Source organism: Diospyros lotus, chromosome 6 (genome assembly GCF_014633365.1).
Source record: "Diospyros lotus cultivar Yz01 chromosome 6, ASM1463336v1, whole genome shotgun sequence".
In the NCBI taxonomy this organism is placed as follows: domain Eukaryota; kingdom Viridiplantae; phylum Streptophyta; class Magnoliopsida; order Ericales; family Ebenaceae; genus Diospyros; species Diospyros lotus.
This window is the reverse complement of record NC_068343.1, coordinates 37022348-37042744: the sequence shown is the minus strand read 5'-3', so window position 1 is coordinate 37042744 and position 20397 is coordinate 37022348. Positions and strand designations below refer to the sequence as shown.

The 20397-nt window shown below is 36.7% G+C and overlaps 1 protein-coding gene across 1 annotated transcript in view; it reads left to right on the top strand.

The window, feature by feature from the left end:
* Window positions 1-20397, top strand: part of LOC127804120 (DNA topoisomerase 3-alpha) — a 119501-nt gene that overhangs the window by 82397 nt on the left and 16707 nt on the right. Inside the window, exon 20 of the mRNA XM_052340863.1 lies at window positions 15194-15277. Within this exon, the coding sequence (XP_052196823.1) occupies window positions 15194-15277 (84 nt within the window). The remainder of the gene's footprint in view (window positions 1-15193; window positions 15278-20397) is intronic.

The window sequence follows — 20397 nt, the reverse complement described above, 5'->3', positions numbered from 1 at the left end:
CATACTCCTCTTAGCCCAAGGCTGCCATTGCCTCAACGCTACTGGTACCTCCTCACTGCCTCCAGCTCCATCGCGACCTCTTCTACGCTGTCAAGCTCCATCCTTGCTACCTCCAGCTCCATCGTGACCTCCTCACCGCCTCTAAGCCGTCAAGCTCCATTCTCGCTGTCGCGTCCTTGCTGCGTCAACATCGCTGCCGCTGTTAAGCTCCATCTCTGCTTTCGCTTCCAACCCCCCCCCCCCCTCTCTCTCTCTCTCTCTCGCGCGCGCGCGCGTTGTTGAGTGTTAGCTGTGTAGGGTTTATTATGTTATTTAATTTTCTTTTCTATTTATATTTTAGATATATATATTTTTTCTTTTCTATTTATATGTTAAATATATTAGATATATATATTTTTCTATTTCTATTTATATGTTAGATATATATATATATTTTCATGCCACTTTCAGCCTTGATTTAATTGAAAATAACATCAAGTTACATCACAAAGTTAAAAAAAAAATAAAAACAGTAGTTTTCTTGAGCCCGCCTAAGCGCCCTAGGCGCTAGGCCCTAACTTGGTGCCAGACTAGCGCCTAGCGCGTTTTAGAACACTGTCATTCATACAAGTGTAGTACTTGGTGACTGTCATCCTCCCTTGTTAGTACTACTTAGTTTGGTTTTTACTTCATAGATAACCGTTGCATCTTGCACTTTAGAATAGATTTGCTTAACTACCTCCCAAATCTCCTTAGCTGAACTTAAAAACATATAATTCCTACTTACCTCAGATTGCATGGCATTCCATAACCATGACATAATGAGAGAATCTTCTACATCCCATATTTGAAAAGTAGGATCTGTTGTTGCCGGTGAAAGGGAAGTAAGGTGGTTGAGCTTTCCTCGCCCCTTGAGAAAGGTTTGGACTAGCTGCGCCCATTGAAGATAGCTCCTACTGTCCAATCGATAGGAAAGTAGTATCCTCGGTAGCTCGCTTCCTACTACTCCAATGCTAGTACTCGCACCAGCAATTACACAGGCAGTCACACTGGTTACTTGATCTTCAGGTGTTATTTCACCAGTGGTCATGTTAGATGTTGAAGCCCCTGGTATATTCACATGAGGGAGCATGAATGATGGCAATTAAGGCCGAAGGGAAAGCAGAGAGGAGTGGTAGAGAATCAAACACAAACACGATTGGAAAGCACAAACACGAAGGATTTCGACACCAGGGGTGGGCTAAATAGATGTCGGAGGGTCGATTTCGACACCAGCGAATGCGCCTTCACGTGCCAGCGCGTGGGGACTCCGGTGGCGGTGGGTCTCCGATGGTCGACCGATTTGATGACAGTGAACCCAATGGTGGTGGCGATGCTAGTAGACGGTGGTTGGACAATGGTGTTCTGACTTCGACAGTGATGGTGCAATGAAGGCACTTGAACATATTGAACCAATAGTGCAATGAAGGCACTAGGGTTTACTGTACTAGCCTATTAACGAGGCTCTAATACCATGTAGAAAGGGAGAAAGGGAAGCAGTATTCTCACACACTTTATTGATATGAATCAGAAATATTTATATAATAAGTTTCCTAAGAATCCTCCTAAGACTTAGGACTAACTTACAACCCTATTATCTAGGACTAGATTACAATGCTAAAAGATAATTTAAGAAATAATACAAGATAATACAATGCAAAATAAATAAGCAAAATAACAAAATAAATAGAAAGATGATAATGGATGAGTCTCTTGGAATCTTCAAGGCTCGGGGCGATCTTATTTTATTTCTTCAACAGTTAACTTTCTTGTACTAGGAATTTACAAATACAGTGTGGAATATGAAAAATGTTTCTCATACATTTTTAGAAAATATTGAAGGGAGCTTTAAAGAAATTGAGGGGAAAACTTGCAAGAGGAAATGCAAAATACTTGGAAATTAGTTGAAATTTTCCCTTCTTTGTTATAGGAGACTTTTAGGAAATGTAATAAATTACCATTAGATAATATTAAAACGTGCGTCCAACACGCTTCTTATGGTAGTTAAGAGATTTTCCCTTCTAGGTTTTTTTCTTGTTCTTCCTCCATTTCCATCTAAGCATCATAAACAACAAATATAGCCTAGCAAATTCCATAATATAGCCTAGCCAAAACCCATTTGCCTCGCTCACTTTTCTTGTTAAAAAGAAAGATAGTACATGGCGGTTTTGTGTTGATTATCACCAACTCAATGCGGTTACCATTAAGAACAAATTCCTTATACCCATTTATCGAAGACCTGCTAGATGAGCAAACTAGTGCTACCATTTTTTTCAAATTAGATCTGAGGGCAATGTATCACCAAATTAGAATGAAACTTGTCGATATCTCATAAAAAGCCTTTAGAACCATCAAGGCCTCTATGAATTCACTAACATGCCCTTTTGGCTCACTAATGCCCCTGGCACGTTCCAGGCCTTAATGAACCACATTTTCAGCCCATACTTGAGGAAGTTCATTCTTATTTTCTTTGATGACATTCTCATCTATGGTCCCAATTTTGACCAACACTTATCCCACCTAAACAACCTTTGAGATCCTTATGTCCAATCAATTGTACGTTAAGCTATCAAAGTGTACCTTTGTTAAGGGGGAGGTGGAATACTGGTATCATGTAATCTTAGGAGAAGGAGTCAACATTGACCCTAAAAAGATAACAACCATGGTTGAATGGCCTAGGCCCACAACAATCAAGGAATAAAGGGGTTTGGGGGGCAAAGAGGGTATTACCGAATATTTATATAGCATTATGGTATGATTAGCAAACCATTGACAGGGTTAGTTAAAAAGGACAATTTCCATTGGAATCCGAAGGCTGAAGTAGCCTTTTTGACACTAAAGAGGGCTATGACTCAAGCCCCGATTTTATCACTGCCCGATTTCTCTAAACCTTTTGTGGTAGAAATGGTTGCATGTGACAATGGAGTAGGGGTTGTGTTAAGGCCAAAAGGAAAGCCACTGGCCTACATTAGCCAGGCTCTTGCCCCAAAACACATGGGATTAAGTGTGTAGGACAAGGTGTTGATTGTTGTGTTGGTGGCAGTTGATAAGTGGAGACATTACCTTGAAGGATTCATTATCAAGATTCATCATGAAAGCCTTAGGCTGCGTTCTCTTTCGTGTTTCCGTTTTCAGTTTTGAATTTAATTTCAATTTTGTGTTTTGAGTTTCTGTTTTGAGATTTTTAAAAACACGTTCTTTTTGTCATTCTGAAAAGCTGTTTCTTAAAACAAAAAACTGGAAAACGTGTTTACTTTAAATTTTGAAAAAAAATATTTTATTATATTTGATTCAATGAATTTGATTATTAAATAATAAAATTAACTCTTTTTAAAGAAATTCTACTATTAAAATAAACAACATATCCAGCCTTTATCCCACTATATGGGGTCAACTACATGAATTCTAGAGTTTCATGTATTTATGTCTTTTGTCATATCTTCATTTAGGCCCATTCCTTTCATATCAAACTTTAATGTCTCTCCCAAAGTCTTATTGGGTCTGTCTCTACCTCTTTTTTTTACTTATTGTCTCATTTCATCAACTCTCCTCACAAGAGCATCTCTTGGTCTTCTTCTCACATGACCAAAGCATCTTAGTCTAGTCTCTCTCATCTTTTTCTCGATTGGCACTACTCTTATTTTATTATGAATAACCTCATTTCTAATTTTATCTTTTCTTATATGGCCGCACATCCATCTTAGCATTCTCATCTCCATTACACTCGTTTTTTGCTCATGTTGGTATTTGACTGCTCAACATTCTGAGCCATACAATAAAACTGGTCTTATAACTGTCTTATAGAATTTTTCTTTTAGTTTTAATGGGATTTTACCATCACATAACACCCCCGATGCATTTCTCCATTTTAGCCAACCTGCTTTAATTCTATGTGTGATATCCTCGTGAATTTTTCCATCTTTTTTAATCACTCATCCCAAATATCAAAAATGGTCTTTTTTTTTGTATGGTTTAGTCTTCCAATTTTATTATAACATACTCCACTCTTGCATTTTTACTAAATTTACATTCCATATATTTTATTTTCCTTTTACTTAATGTAAATCCTTTAGATTCTAAATTGTTTCTCCACAACTTAAGCTTAGTGTTCACTCCCTTTTTTGTTTCATCCACCAACACTATGTCATCTACAAATAGCATACACCATGGAACCTCTTTCTGAATGTGTTTAGTGAGTTTATCCATTACTAAAGCAAATAAGTATGGACTTAGTGCAGAACCTTGATGCAATCCCATTGTAATTTTAAACGGTTCAGTATTCCCTCCGCATGTTATGACCCTTGTCTCTGCATCGTGATACATGTCCTTAAGGGCTTGTATATAGTCTATTTGGACTCATTTCTTCTCTAAAACCCTCCATAATACTTCTCTAGGGACCCTATAATAGGTATTTTCTAGATCTATAAATACCATATTCAAGTCCTTCTAATGATCCCGATGCCTTTCCATTAGGTGTCTCAATAGGTATATAGCTTCCATTGTTGACCTATCAGGCATGAAACCAAACTGATTTTTCGAGACGTTTGTTTCTTTTTTGAGTCTTTACTCTATTACTCTCTCCCAGAGTTTCATGGTATGGCTCATTAAATTAATTCCTTTGTAATTTTCACAGTTTTGAATATCTCCTTTGTTCTTATATATTGGAATTAAAGTACTCTTCCTCCACTCATCTGGCATCTTTTTTGAGTTAAGGATCGCGTTAAATAATTTCATTAGTCAGGAGTTAGCCTCTTCTCCCATGTATTTCTATACTTCTATTGGTATATTATCTAGTCCCACTGCCTTGTGATTTTTTATCTTTTTTAATGCTTACTTTATTTCTTTTGAACTTATGCGTCGATAAAATGTATAGCTCACGTTCCCTTCGGAGTTACTAAGATGTCCCCAACCTAACTTTTGTGTCCCGACCATCATTGAATAATTTTGTGAAATACTCATTTCATCTCTCCTTAATCACTCCCTCATTCACTAATACATTTTGGTTTTCATTTAGTTTAGATCCCTTGTTTTTCTTTTTCTTGCTTTAGCTAATTTATATATATCATTTTCTTCATCTTTTGTATCATGTCGTTTATATAAATTCTCATATGCTTTTGACCTTGCTTCACTAACAGCTCTTTTTGTTGTCTTTTTCGTTTCTTTATAATATTTTAGGTTTTGTTCATTGCTTCATTGATATACTGCCTTGTAGCAAGTTTTCTTATTTCTAATTTTTAATTGTACCTCTTCATTCCACCACCAAGCCTCCTTAAGGTTTGTGGTTCTACCATTTGTCTCTCCAAGAACTACCTTTGCCGTGCTTCTCAGGGCAGTAGCCATTTTCCTCCATATTTGGTTTGTCTGTCCTTCTCCATTCCATTCCCTTCTACCCCTTAATTTTTCTTTGAAAATTAATTGTACTCCCCTTTTAAATTCCACCACCTAATTCTTAGATTTTGTTTTATGTTATTTTTTCTCGTCCAATTTTTTACTTGGACATCAAGTACCAAAAGTCTATGTTGAGTAGTCAAACACTCCCCCGATATCACCTTACAATCCCTACAACATAATTGATCCTCTTGTCTCATGAGAAAGTAATCTATTTGAGTGCTTGATGTGACATTTTTATATGTGATTAAGTGTTCGTTCCGTTTTTTGAACCTAGTATTGGTTATGATGAACCTATATGCCATACCAAAATCTAGAATAGACTTACCCTCATTATTAATTTTTCCGAATCCATACCCTCCATGTACCTCTCTATAGTTGTTTCCGTCTCTACCCACGTGACCATTTAAGTCACCTCCTATAATCACTTCTCTCCTCTTTGTATCATTTGTATGAATCCTTCTAGGTTCTCCCAGAATTTTGTTTTTATCTCCTTACCTAACCCCACTTGTGGTGCATATGTACTAAAGATATTTATAGTCATTCTTCCTAGACCAGCATTCACCATAATAATCCTATCTCCTATTCTCTTTACGTCCTCTACCTCATCTTCTAAGATTTTATCCATAATAATCCCCACTCTATTTTTTGCTCGATCATTTCCTGTTTAACCATATTTTATATCCAGTTTCTGATAAAGTTTTTACTTTTTTCCCTACCCATCTCGTCTATTGAAGGCACATAATATTAATCTTTTTCCTAATCATCACATCTACCACCTTCATAGCTTTGCCTATTAATGTTCCTATGTTTCATGACTCAATCCTTAATCTATGATTTTGATTTTGGCTTTGACTTTGAATTTGAATTTGATTTTGTTTTTTATTTTGATTTTGGTTTTGATTTTGGACTAGCTTCTTTACCCGCATCTGTCTAAGCAATAGAGATTGCAGCTTTATTATCACAGTAAACTTTAATTAGAAGGGAAGTGGAGACCCTCAAGTCTGATAGAAGCCTCTTTATCCACATGACCTCACAAATACCATGGGCAACTATACGAAATTCGGCTTCAGCATTATTTCTGGCCACAACATTTTGTTTCTTACTGCTTCAAGTAACAAGATTTCCTCCCACAAAGGTGCAGTACCCTGATGTAGATTTTCTGTCAATTATACTGCTAGCCCAGTCTGCATCTGTATAAACCTCTACATGAAGATGTCCACGTTTTCTAAAAAGTATACCTTTCCCAGGGGTTCTCTTTAGGTACTGCAGAATTCTGTAGGTAGCTTCAAAATGTTGTGAATCAGGTGAGTGCATAAATTAACTTACAACACTTACAGCAAAGGCTATGTCTGGTCGAGTATGGGATAAATAGATAAGTCTACCCACAAGTCTTTGATATTTCTCTCTTTCTATCACATTCTTTGCCTCGGCAGGTTGAAGTTTTAAGTTGGGTTCAATGGGAGTTTCAACAACCTTACACCCAAGCATTCTTATTTCACTGAGTAAATCCAAAATATACTTACGTTGGTTGATAAAGATCCCCTCCTTAGATCTTGCAAATTCCATCCCAAGAAAGTACTTTAGAGGACCCAAGTCCTTGATCTCGAACTCATGAGCTAATCTCCTCTTAAGCTCTTCAATCTCTCCCTTATCATCACTAGTCATTATTATATCATCCACACAGACAATTAAGATTGATTTCTTGCCGTCACTGGCGTGCTTGAAGAACAATGTGTGATCTACTTGGCTCTGAATGTAACCATAGCTTTTCATCGCCTTTCCAAATTTTTCAAACCATGCTCTCGGAGACTGTTTTAGACCATACAAAGATTTTTTTAAACGACATACCTTGTTTGTACCGAGGCTCTTTTCAAATCCTGGTGGAAGATCCATAAATACTTCTTCTTCTAAATCACCATTTAGGAAGGCATTCTTTACATCAAATTGGTGGAGTGGCTAATCAAAATTCACTGCAAGGGAGATGAGAACTCGAATGGAGTTTATTTTAGCTATTGGAGCAAATGTTTTTTGATAGTCGATGCCGTATATTTGGGTGAAACCCTTAGCAACTAGCCTTGCTTTGTATCTTTCTATGCTTCCATTTGCCTTACATTTTATAGTAAATACCCACTTACAACCTATTGTTGTTTTTTCTTCTGGTTTGTTCAAAATCTCCCAAGTTCCATTCTTTCTAAGAGTACTCATTTCCTCCTGCACTGCTAACTTCCAATCTGGGTCACCAAGGGCATCCTGAATGGTTCTTGGGACATGCAAGTTAGAAATATTTGAAAGAAAGGCCTTATGATGATTGGACAATTTTTAGTATGACAGGTATTTAATAATTGGGTGTTTGGTACACGATCTCACTCTTTTCCTAATAGCAATAGAGACATCAACATTGGAGAAGTCAAATGAAGAATAACCTGAAGGAGTGAGTTTAGAGTTATCATGAGAAGAAGAAGTACTATCGGAAAGCCCATCATTCGAAGACGTCAATTGTTCAATTGTTAGAGGAATATTCGGATTGATAGTATTCTTCAGGGTTTGCCTTCTTGTATAAAACTGAAACTCCAGTTTTGGAAGATTTTGATCCGTTTGTGGTAATTCTCCCCCTGGTTCTAATCCCATCACGCTAGGCACCTGTGAACTAGACACACCCTGTTTCACAATGTTTGGAACATTTATATCCTTGAGTTGTTTATCAGAGTGGAGGGGAGCACCAATCATGGTAGGATGAGGATCATAGAGTTTTAAGTAATTATCCTCCTCAACATTAGAATTCAAAAAATTATCTTCTTTCTCAATATGCTCCCCCTAAAAATGATTTTTGGGAAAATAGAGTTGAGTTTCGAGGAAAGACACATCTATACTAATATAAGTTTTTTTGGTGATAGGATTAAAGCATTTGTACCCTTTTTCATTTGGTGCATAGCCCAGAAAGACACATTTTTCAGCTGTAGGATCCAATTTGGAACGAAATATTTGAGAAATATAAACAAAGCAAGTGCACCCAAAAACTTTTAAGGGTAACTCAGAATATATACGACAGAGAGGGAAGAGTTGTTTTAAAGAGTGTAAGGGAGTTCGAAACTGTAGAACGCGAGTGAGCATATGATTGATGAGATAGGAAGCAGTTAACATCGCATCACCCCAGAGGTATTTAGGTACATTCATAGAAAACATGATGGCCCTGGCAACCTCGAGTAAGTGTCGATTTTTCCATTCAGCAATATCATTTTGTTAGGGAGTTTCACGGCAAGTGGATTGATGTAAAATTTTTTTTTCTTTTAAAAAAACCCCCAAAGATTCATTAAAATATTCAGTGCCAATATCAGATTGAAGAATACAGATTTTTGTGTTAAATTGAGCTTCAATCATATGGAAAAAATCCTTAAAAGTTCTAGGCACATCTGATTTCTTTGCAAGTAAGTAAACCCAACAAACTCAAGTATGATCATCAATAAAAATAACAAACCACTTTTTGCCAGACAAAGTGGAGACCTTAGAAAAACATCACTATGTATTAAATAGAATGGTTTTGAAGGACAATAGGGTTTTGGAAGAAATTTAACACGATGATCTTTGGATAAATGACAACTCTCGCATTGAAACATAGAAGGATCCACTCCTTTAAACAACGTAAGAAATAAATATTTCAAGTAAGAAAAACTGGGATGGCCTAGCCTAAGATGCCATTGCTTTATTTGATTGGAAACAGAAGTAGAACTAATACCACTCAGCCCGTGAACTTTTTTATTACGCAAGACATCCATATCCAAATAGTAGAGCCCGTTTATTTCTCTAGCATTGCCAATCGTCTTCCCCGAGTTCTGGGCCTGAAAAATGCAATAGGAATAAAAAAAAATAACACGACAGTTAGAGTCTTTGGAGAGTTTACTAACAGAAAGAAGATTGCAGGCAAGTTTAGGAACATAGAGTACTGATTAAAGATTAATATTGTCAAAAAGTTTAATGAGACCTTTACCTGCAATAGGTGAAAGACTACCATCGGCTATTCTTATTTTTTCACTACCAGAACAAGGAATATACGTGTGGAATAGATGCGATCAGCCAGTCATATGATCAGATGCTTTGGAATCAATGATCATGGAACAGATTGAAAAGAGCTAGATAAGGCAAAGGAATTTCTACCTGAATAGGCCAAAGAACAATTGGGTGTACCAGGGGACAGATTAGGCTTTAGCAGTCGCAGAAGTTGATCAAGTTGCTCTTTGTAGAATGGTCCTGCATCAGCTTCATGGGCAGTAGGTTGGGATCGCTTCGATCTAGACTTCTAATTGGTTGGCTTGCCATGAAGCACCCAACAGGTCTCCCGAGTATGGCGTGGTTTATTGCATTGATCACACCAAACACGAGGCTTTTCTTCCGCCTTTCGTTGACCCACAATATGACGTCCACCAACATTAGCATCAGCAATCACAAGCACCATATTTTCAGATAGCCCACTTTCACCATTCTTTTTCTTGCCCAACATAACCAGTCTTCGGCTTTCTTCACGCCGAACTTCAGAAAACGCTTCACTAAGAGACAGGAGTGGATTTCTACCGACGATCCTCCCTCGGGCTTCATCATACTCAACATTGAGTCCAGCAAGAAACTTAAATACCCGGTTAACATCAACCATTTTCTTATAATATTTGCAATCTTCTGTGTTTTTCCACTCATATGTATTGAAGAGATCCAAGTCTTGCCAAATGCGCTTTAAAGAATTAAAATATATGATGACAGTAACACTACCTTGTTGAATCTCACCAAGTTTCAAGTTGAGTTCGTAGATTTGGGATTGATTCCCCAAATCGAAATACATGGCAGTGACTTCATCCCATAGTTCCTTTGTTGTAGAGAAGCACATATAGTTCGAACTTATCTCTTCTTCCATGAAGTTAACAAGCCACGTCATCACCATTGAATTCTCGGCATCCCAAATGTCATACAGCGGGTCTTTACTGTCTGGGGCTGATGTGGCGCCAGTCAAATAGTCAATCTTTCCTCGACCTCGAATGTACATACAAACAGATTGGGACCAACGCAGGAAATTGGTACCATTGAGACAAATGGTCGTAATCTGTACTGGATGTGAGTCGGAGGAGTTTTGGGGAACTCGAAACTGGTCTTGAGAAGACTGGGATTGTTGGGTCGGAGTGACTGAAGATGCAGAGTCAATCATGATGGTTGAACAAACAAATCAGGGTAGCAAAAGCAAAGACCCACTAGCAGTTGGATTTGAATCTATACATTGGTCGGATCTGGACACGCTAGGAGTGACCCACAGATTTGGATACTCGGATCTGGGTACCCAGTTGCCAAATCTTAATAATAAAGGGCCAGACCTTATCTAGGTAACGAACGAAGCACGAACAGTAGCGACCAAGGACGTCTGATTGTGCGATGCAGCACAAATGAAGTAGCACGAACGAAGGATAGCGGCGGCTCTAGTGTGCGATGCAACGCCGACCTTCCCGACCAAGGACAGCGACAGGTGCGACTGATGGAAGTCAACCTTCATGAGAGGCTAGGCAGTTGCGCCCGTTCCAGAGGTGGGAGCCCCCTGGAGAACAACAACGACTGTAGATGCGGCAATGGTCGGGATGGCCGGATCTCAGAGGCGGCGGCCGATGTAAGGGCGACGGCAGCCTAAGGATGCAGCGGTGACAAGCGGCTGGTGAAAGGACGGCGACAGTTCTTGGGTATAGCAGAGGAATAGAAAAAATTAGGGTTTCACAGTGAATAGTTGTGATTTAATCCCTAATTCCTACTCTGATACCATCTAAACAACAAAAACAACATATCCAGCCTTTATCCCACTATGTGGGGTCGGCTACATAAATTCTAGATTTTCATGTATTTCTGTCTTTTGTCATATCTTCATTGAGGTCCATACACTTCATATCAAACTTTAATGTCTCTCCCAAAGTCTTATTAGGTCTGCCTCTATCTCTTTTTTTGACTAATTGTTCCATTTCATCAACTCTCCTCACAGGAGCGTCTCTTGGTCTCCTTTTCACATGACTAAACCATCTTAGTTTAGTCTCTCTCATCTTCTCCTCTATTGGCACTACTCCTACCTTATTACGAATAATTTCATTTTTAATTTTATCTTTTCTTGTATAGCCGCACATCCATCTTAACATCCTCATCTCCGCTACGCTCGTCTTTTGCTCATGCTAGTATTTGACTGCCCAACATTCTGAGTCGTACAACAAAACTGGTCTTATAGCTGTCCTATAGAATTTTTCTTTCAGTTTTAATGGAATTTTACCATCACATAACACCCCCGATGCATTTCTCCATTTTAGCTAACTTGCCTTAATTCTATGTGTGACATCCTCGTGAATTTCTCCATCTTTTTGAATCACTGATCCCAAATATCGAAAATAATATTTTCTTTGTAAGATTTGGTCTTCCAATTTTATTATAACATCCTTTATTCTTGCATTCTTACTAAATTTACATTCCATATATTCTGTTTTCTTTCTGCTTAATTTAAATCTCTTAGATTCTAAATTGTTTTTCCATAACTCAAGCTTAGTGTTCACTCCTTTTGTTTCATCCACCAACATTATGTCGTTTGCAAATAGCATACACCATGGCACTTTTGTCTGAATATCTTTAGTGAGTTCATCCATTATTAAAGAAAATAAGTATGGACTTAGTGCAGACCCTTCATGCAATCCTATTGTAATTTTAAACGGTTCAATATCCCTTCCGCATGTTCTGACCCTTGTCTCTGCACCATGATACATGTCCTTAAGGGTTTGTATATAGGCTATTCGGACTCATTTCTTCTTTAAAACCCTTCATAATATTTTTCTAAGGACCCTATCATAGACCTTTTCTAAATCTATAAACACCATATATAGGTCCTTCTAATGCTCCCGATACCTTTCCATTAGGCGTCTCAGTAGGTATATAGCTTTCATTGTTGACCTACCAGGCATGAAATCAAACTGATTTTTCGAGACCTCTGTTTCTTTTTTGAGCCTCTGCTCTATTACTCTCTCCCAGAGTTTCATGGTATGGCTCATTAATTTAATTCCTCTATAATTTTCACAGTTTTGAACATCTCTTTTGTTCTTATATATAGGGACCATCTAAACAAGACTGAGAAAATATATTTCTCTATTTCTTAGATTATACGATGATTTCTCTTTTCTCTTTATAGAGGAAGAGAATAATACAAAAGAAAAATAACAAAAAAGGAAAGAGGAATATACACAAAATATACATAGCTTCTAAGATATACAAAGAATATTCTATATTCAAAAATGCTTTTATTTCTACATAATTAATTAAACTTTCCCTATTAATTTTCTTAACTGCCTAACTGTTCTTATATTTCTACACATGGTTTTCTACACGCCCTCTCAAGTTGGGCTATAAACATAGTTGTTAAATCGATATTCAAATCGAGAATCGAAATCCTTATTTTATGAATCGTAAATCGAGAATCGAATCGAATCGTAAGATTCGATACACATCCTCAATTTCAACTATAAATAATATATATCTATAGAAAATAAATAATGTGCCCACCATGATCAATTTTTTTAAATATAAATAGATAAATAAATTTCTAAATATCTTTGCCAAGTTTAAAATTATATCAAAAGGCAAAAGTATATTCATGTTGCCTTTAAATTCAAATTGCACCAAACCAAACCACTTTCAAAATAACAAGCTAGAAAAAAAAAAAAAAAAAAAAAAAAAAAAAAAAAAAAACAACTATAAGGTTACTAATAAACTCCATTGTTCATAATCTTCACTAATTATCAATCATCTTCATCTTCAAGTTCAAGAGCATCATCATCTTCATCATTTTCATCATCTTCTTTGTTTTCAAAGATAGCCAAATCGAACGAATATTTGATTAAAGCGCACATGCAGACAAAGTCGCACGAATTGGATGAATTGGACGAATCGTGCTATTCATGTGATTCACAGTCGATTCGTCCAATTCATAGTTAATTCTAAGGGATTTTCGATTCACCCTATAAATTCGATTCGATTTCTATATGAATCGAGTTGAATCGTACGATTTGAATTGTGAATCGTACGATTCTAAGGGATTTTAGATTCACCCTATAGATTCGAATCGTGAATCGTAAGATTCTAACAACAGTGGCTATAAATATGAAGTAAGCCCAACTTGGATATTCTTGTTTTAAACTAAGTCTTCGGTAGGTAGTCTCCAATAGATCCTTGGTATGTAGGAAATCCACCTTCAAGTTTTATCTTTATGAAGTGTCTGTGTGTTTAGGTCACTTTGAACATGTTGAGTTGTTGCCAATATTTAGTTGGGCAATTAAAATATTGAGTGACTAAAAGGTCTATTTTACATCGCATCTGTTGTGTCTTTAGTGTTGGAATACATCTCCTTTGCAGTATCCTAGATTTCTTGTGTTGTTTCGTGGAGGATGAGATTTTCTCCAATTTCTTTAGTCATGGAATTGACAAGCCTTGACATTACCATGTTGTGTTCTGCTTTTCATGTCTTGTACTTTGATTTTGTTGAATTTGGTTTAGGGGTTTCACCATTCAGATAGTCATTTTTTCTTTTGTCGCTTATGAACATCATTACCAAATGTCCATTAGAACTAGGAACAACAGAAACTTGAGAGGAAGAAGTGGAGAATGTTGTGGTGAAGGATGCCATTGGGACAATGGAGAAATTTTGTAATCAGAAATGCCCTAATACTATAAAAAAGTTTGGACTATAAAACTCCTTGATTTATTATTTGGATTAGACACACACACACACACACACACACACATATATATATTACAAATGGTAACTTCCCCTCTGGAGACAATTAAACATAGAAAAAATTGTCAAACTTAGGAAAACAAATAATTATACAATAAATCAATTAAACTATCCTTATTACTTTGTCTAACTACCTAATTGTTCCGATATTTCTACAAATAACAAATTCTTTCCCTCTCTTTGAATTCTCCCTCCTCCTTTCAATTCTCTTTCTCAGTTCTTCCATAATTCCATAATTTCTCCCTCCTCCTTTCAATTCTCTTTCTCAGTTCTTCCATAATTCCATAATTTGTCCAAGTCTTTGCCTCGAGACTTGACACCATGTAGCTTGAAACAATTCTCTTGGGTATGGCATGTGTGAGAGTGAGTGGGAGAGAAAACTTGAGAGATTGGCCTTTCAATTCTATTATTTATAGGTTAATTACAATGAATGAGGCCTAAAATTATGAAGACTAATTGAGACTTATCTCCTAATTACCTGTTGAGTATATATACATTCTACACATTCCTAAATACATGGAAGGAAATAAATGATAATAAATCTAACATTCCTCTTCAAGCTGGAGCATATATATCATATCTGCCAAACTTGTTACAAATATAATTTATCCGAGTACCCCTGAGTGATTTTGTGAAGACATCTATTAGTTGATCATTAGAGTTAACAAACTCAGTGACAATAACACTTTTAGTTAGTTTTTCTCTGATAAAGTGACAATCAATCTCAATATGCTTGGTCTTTTCATGAAATACAACCCTTCAATCTCAATATGGAGGGCAGCCTGATTGTCACACACAAGCTTCATTAGAGACGCTTCACACAATTGTCAATTCTACTTTTTGTTTATCATCTTCAATAATGGTTGCAAATGCAGGCATTTCCATCCTAATATTCTGATTTGGGTAATGTAAATTGGCTAATTACCGTGAGACTGTTGAATTAATTTAATAATTCTTCAGTTTGCTAAAATGATAATGAATGATTTTTTTACATGTCAGGTTGCATTGGTGGCTGTGATGAAATTCTGAAGCAACTGGTAGAAATTTGTGGAACTGGTTCCCGCAATCTGTCTGCCATACCAGGTTGGTATTGGTCTATTAGATAACTGTTTAGTCTTATTGCTGGAACAAAAAGTATGTGATCTTTTAGAAAGTGTTTATGAATTTCTGCTTGCACTCTGGATATATGTTGTGTGTGTGAGTATATGATTGTTCAAAAAAGTTAGCGCAGCTAGAAAAGATGTAGGACCAGATTTGCTCCTTACCATTTTCTTAGCATGTTCTACACATTATGAATTTGAATTTCTTTATGATTGTCCAAAATCTTAGGCATATTGAAAACTGAGCCTGAATTAAATGCTCCCCACTTATATTTTATTTAGAATTCCCTCGGCTAAACGATAATATATAGAGAGCTGACAGATAAATATAGACAAAGACACAAGCACAATAAGATATAGGACATCTTGACGTGGCAATTAGAAAAAGGTTAGGCACAACATGCCATACACATCCCAGTAGATAATAAATTTTACATTTATATTTAAAGGTTATAAATGGCTGTAATCTCTTATATGAAAATTACAACTATGGTTAATTATATCAATTATCAGGCATAAAAATTACTTTTCACAGTGACATTTTAGAAAAGAAATGTGAGAAAAGGTATCTAATACCTATTTTAGAAAATTTTACTGATAGAAGTTTTTAACTTTAAAATCCTGAAATGAAAAAGCTTTATAGTAAGTAATACATATAAATTCATTTTTTCCCTTTTGACGGTTGCTTTCCGAACACACATTTTACTGATGTAAGGATAACTTGTTCAAGCAATTAATGTTCAACCTATGGACCCTGTGTCCTAAAATGTCCAATAACTTAGCAGGCTTGAGTACATGATTTCTGGCTCACCAATCATTTTTATTCATGGTCATATCTTCTCTAAGTCCTTATATCCCAGATCATATCAAAGACTCTCCAGCCAAGTTTTTCTTGGTCTTCATTTTCCTTTTTTTGCTCCACTCCCCTCACAAGAGTATCTATTTGTTTTCTTCTTACATGACCAACATATTAATCATGTTTCACACATCATATTAACAAGAGCCATTTTGGCATTGTTATGAACATCATTACTAATTTTTACCTTTTCTTATATGGTTGCATGTCCTTCATAATATCCTGATCTTTGTTGCACTCATATTTTGCATATGTTGGTGCTTACTACCTGTGGATAATTAAGCTAAAATCCAGAAGATTTATCCTCAAGTAAAAAAATCAAGATAATGCTCCTATTATTTCGGTATTCTCAAAGCTGGAAATAAGGCCTAATATCTCTCCTTTATTTTAGCTTATTTTGTTTTTTCAGTTTCTAGATTATCTATAAGTTTAAACTAATTATGTTTTGTAGATAAGTTAAACTTGTATAATAGGTAGGATTCCTATCTCCTATTCTTGTATAAATCAATTCAATCAATGAAGCCGAGAACACACTCTCTTTTCCAATTAATTCTTCATGGTATCAGAGCCATTCTCTGGCCAAAGAATCTCTTGATAATCCTCCTTCCATTCTTTCTTCCAAGATCGTGTCATCGATTTCTAGTTCATCTCTAGCCTACTTACCATCATGGCCGGCAAGAGTACTCAGCCATAAAAAATCGTCCCTTTACCCACCAACAATCAAGGCCCCATTGACAATCATATGTTCACTGTTACTGGACATAAATTGAATGGGCAAAATTACCTACAATGGTCTCAATCCATCTTGATGTTTATACGAGGAAAGGAAAAGATGATTACTTGACCGGGGTGACAACCAAACCAGCAGAGGAAGATTCTACATAACAGAGTTGGCAAGCCGAGAATAACATGGTAATGTCTTGGCTCATTAATTCTATGGTCAATGATATAGGAGAAAATTTTCTATTATATGATATAGCCCAAGAGATTTGGGAGGCTACTAGAGAGGCTTACTCACATGTTGAAAACACCTCTGAACTATTTGAGATTGAAAGCTTACTTGATCTCAAACAAGGTGAATCACATGTGACTCAATATTTCAGTTCTTTGAATAAATATTGGCTGTAACTAGATAAGTTTGATAACATTGAATGGAAGTGCACAGAAGATTCTACAAAATACAAGAAGATTGTTGAACAAAAGAGGCTATATAAGTTCTTAATGGGCTTGAATAAGAATCTAGATGGTGTTAGAGGAAGGATACTCGGTACAAAACCACTCCTTAATCTCCGAGAAGCCTTTTCTGAGGTTCAAAGGGAAGAAAGCCGGCTGAAAATCATGCTTAAGCCAACAGCATCAAATCTGGAACACTCAGCTTTAGTAACCAGAGGCACTTCATCACAAAATTTCAAACCAAAGAAGGGATGACCATGGTGTGATCACTGCCATAAAGCAGGACACACCAAGGATACTTGTTGGGAGATATATGGAAAACCTGCTGATTGGAAGCCAGCTCATGAGAGAAGAAGTAAGGGCAACCTTGTGTCCATAGAAGAGACCACTACAGTTGCAGTACCAACACCATTCAGCAAGGAACAAATGGAGTGGCTGAAGTCTATGTTTGAGAAGACTCAACCTAATCAGCCCTCAACCGTAGCATCTGGATCCATAGCCCAGAAAGGTACTTTCTTACATGCGTTTGTCACTAAAAGAGATTTATCTACTGTTTGGGTGATTGATTCAGGGGCCTCAAATCATATGACGGGACAAATCAGTTTGTTATCCGATTTCCAGCCATGCGACAAGAACTAGACTGTTAGGGTAGCTGATGGCTCTCTATCAAATGTTGTGGGAACTGGAACTATTACTATCTCCAAGGATATTGTGCTGAAATCGGTTCTTTTAGTACCTAATCTAGATTGCAATCTATTATCTATCAGTAAATTAACATCTGATATAGATTGTATTGCCAAATTCTCAAAGAATGTATGTGAATTTCAGGAGCAGACTTCGGGGAAGATGATTGGCAGTGCTAAAGAAGGATTGGGGCTCTATTTCCTTGCTAAGATCAACTCCTAAGATAACCAAGTTCAATACAACACCTATTCGGTCATTCCTTCAGTTTGTTTCTCCAATTCCACCACCAATCATAATGGTGCAATTATGTTATGGCATTATAGATTAGGACATCCAAACTTTGTTTACCTTAGAAAATTATTTCCAGCATTGTTTAGGAATCAAAATTCACAACAAATACATTGTGAAATCTGTCAATACTCTTAAGCATGTGAGAAACAATTATCCTAGTCAAAGTTATTCTCCTTCACATCCATTTTCTATGATCCATAGTGATGTATGGGGACCTTCTAGAGTTAAAAACATAATCGGTTCCCGTTGGTTTGTTTCATTTATTGATGACCATACCTGGCTTACATGGGTATTTCTTATGAAAGAAAAATCAGAAGTTGGTTCAATTTTTCAATTGTTTCATTCTATGGTTGAAAGACAATTTAATACCAAAATTCAAATCCTTAGAACCGATAATGCCAAGGAATATTTTTCTTCAATCCTTGGTTCCTATCTTTCAAACAATGGCATTATACATCAAAGTTCTTGTGTGGATACACCCCAACAAAACGGTGTAGTCGAAAGGAAAAACCGGCATATCTTAGAAGTGGCTCGTTCTTTGCTATTTTCTACAAATGTCCCTAAACATTTTTGGGGTGAAGCCATTCTCACAGCCACTTATCTCATTAACTGGTTACCCTCTCGAACTTTAAATCATCATACTCCAAGTCAAATTCTTCTCAAATTCTATCCTCACACTCGGCTGCTATCTCATATCCCTCTTAAAATCTTTGGATGTACTGTTTTTGTGCATGTACACCAGCAATTCTGAAGCAAACTTGACCCTAAATCTCTTAAATGCATCTTCATTGGCTATTCTCCTCATCAAAAAGGTTACAAGTGCTATTCATATTTTTAACTCTATGGATGTAACCTTTTTTGAACATCAACCTTATTATCCCAAAACTGATATTCAGGGGGAGAATCATCTCTATAATTCTCAAGAATATCAGTTTTGGGAAACTCTTCCTATGCAGCTTCCTAGTCCTATGCAGCAACAGCCTATGCAGCAGCAAACTTTGCAATCTGCTGCACCCATACATCCAGATCCTCTTGCAAATTCCCTTAGTCCTCAGCCTCCTACCACCAAAGATTTTCAGGTCTACTCTCGGAGGAAGTCCCAACAAGAGAAAGAGCACCAATCCTACAATCGGCCCAACCAAGAAACTAGCCCCAATTCCTCTCCAAGGGACAGTGACAGTGGAAATAATCTTGGGGACAGTTTGGATAGTGCAGCCACTGATGAGACTGATTGGCCCATTGCCTTACGGTAGGGCGTAAGATCTTGCACTCAGCACCCAATACACAACTATATATCCTATAAGGATCTATCATCAAAGTTTTGTGTGTTTTTATCAAATTTGAATAAGGTGCAGGTGCCAAATACAATTGCAGAAGCCTTCCAACAGCCACAGTGGAAACAGGCTGTTCTTGATGAAATGAATGCTTTGGAGAAAAATGGAACATGGGAGATAACCTCTCTACCCCCTAGAAAACAACCTGTCGGCTGCAAGTGGATTTTTACAGTAAAGTATAAGGAAAATGGGCAGATTAACCGATTCAAAGCTAGACTTGTAGCAAAGGGGTTCACTCAATCATATGGTATTGATTACCAAGAGACGTTTGCTCCCGTGGCAAAGTTAAATACTATCCGAATCCTATTGTCTCTAGCTGCAAATTTAGATTGGCCTCTTCACCAACTAGATGTGAAGAATGCATTTTTAAATGGAACTCTAGAAGAAGAAGTCTACATGGAAATTCCTCATGGTTTTGAATCCAATCATACAAGAAACAAGGTATGTAAACTCAAACGATTTCTCTACGGACTCAAACAATCACCTAGAGCTTGGTTTGAGAGATTTACAAAGGCAGTCAAACAACAAGGGTACAAACAAAGTCAAGCTGATCACACACTGTTTATCAAACATACTATGGGAGGTAAATTATTCATTCTTATAGTATATGTGGATGATATTATTGTTACAAGAAATAACTAGCTAGAAATAAACAACCTCAAAGGTATGCTTGCAAAGGAATTTGAAATCAAGGATCTCGGAAATCTAAGGTACTTCTTGGGTATGGAGGTTGCAAGATCAAAAGAAGGTATCTCTATATCCCAA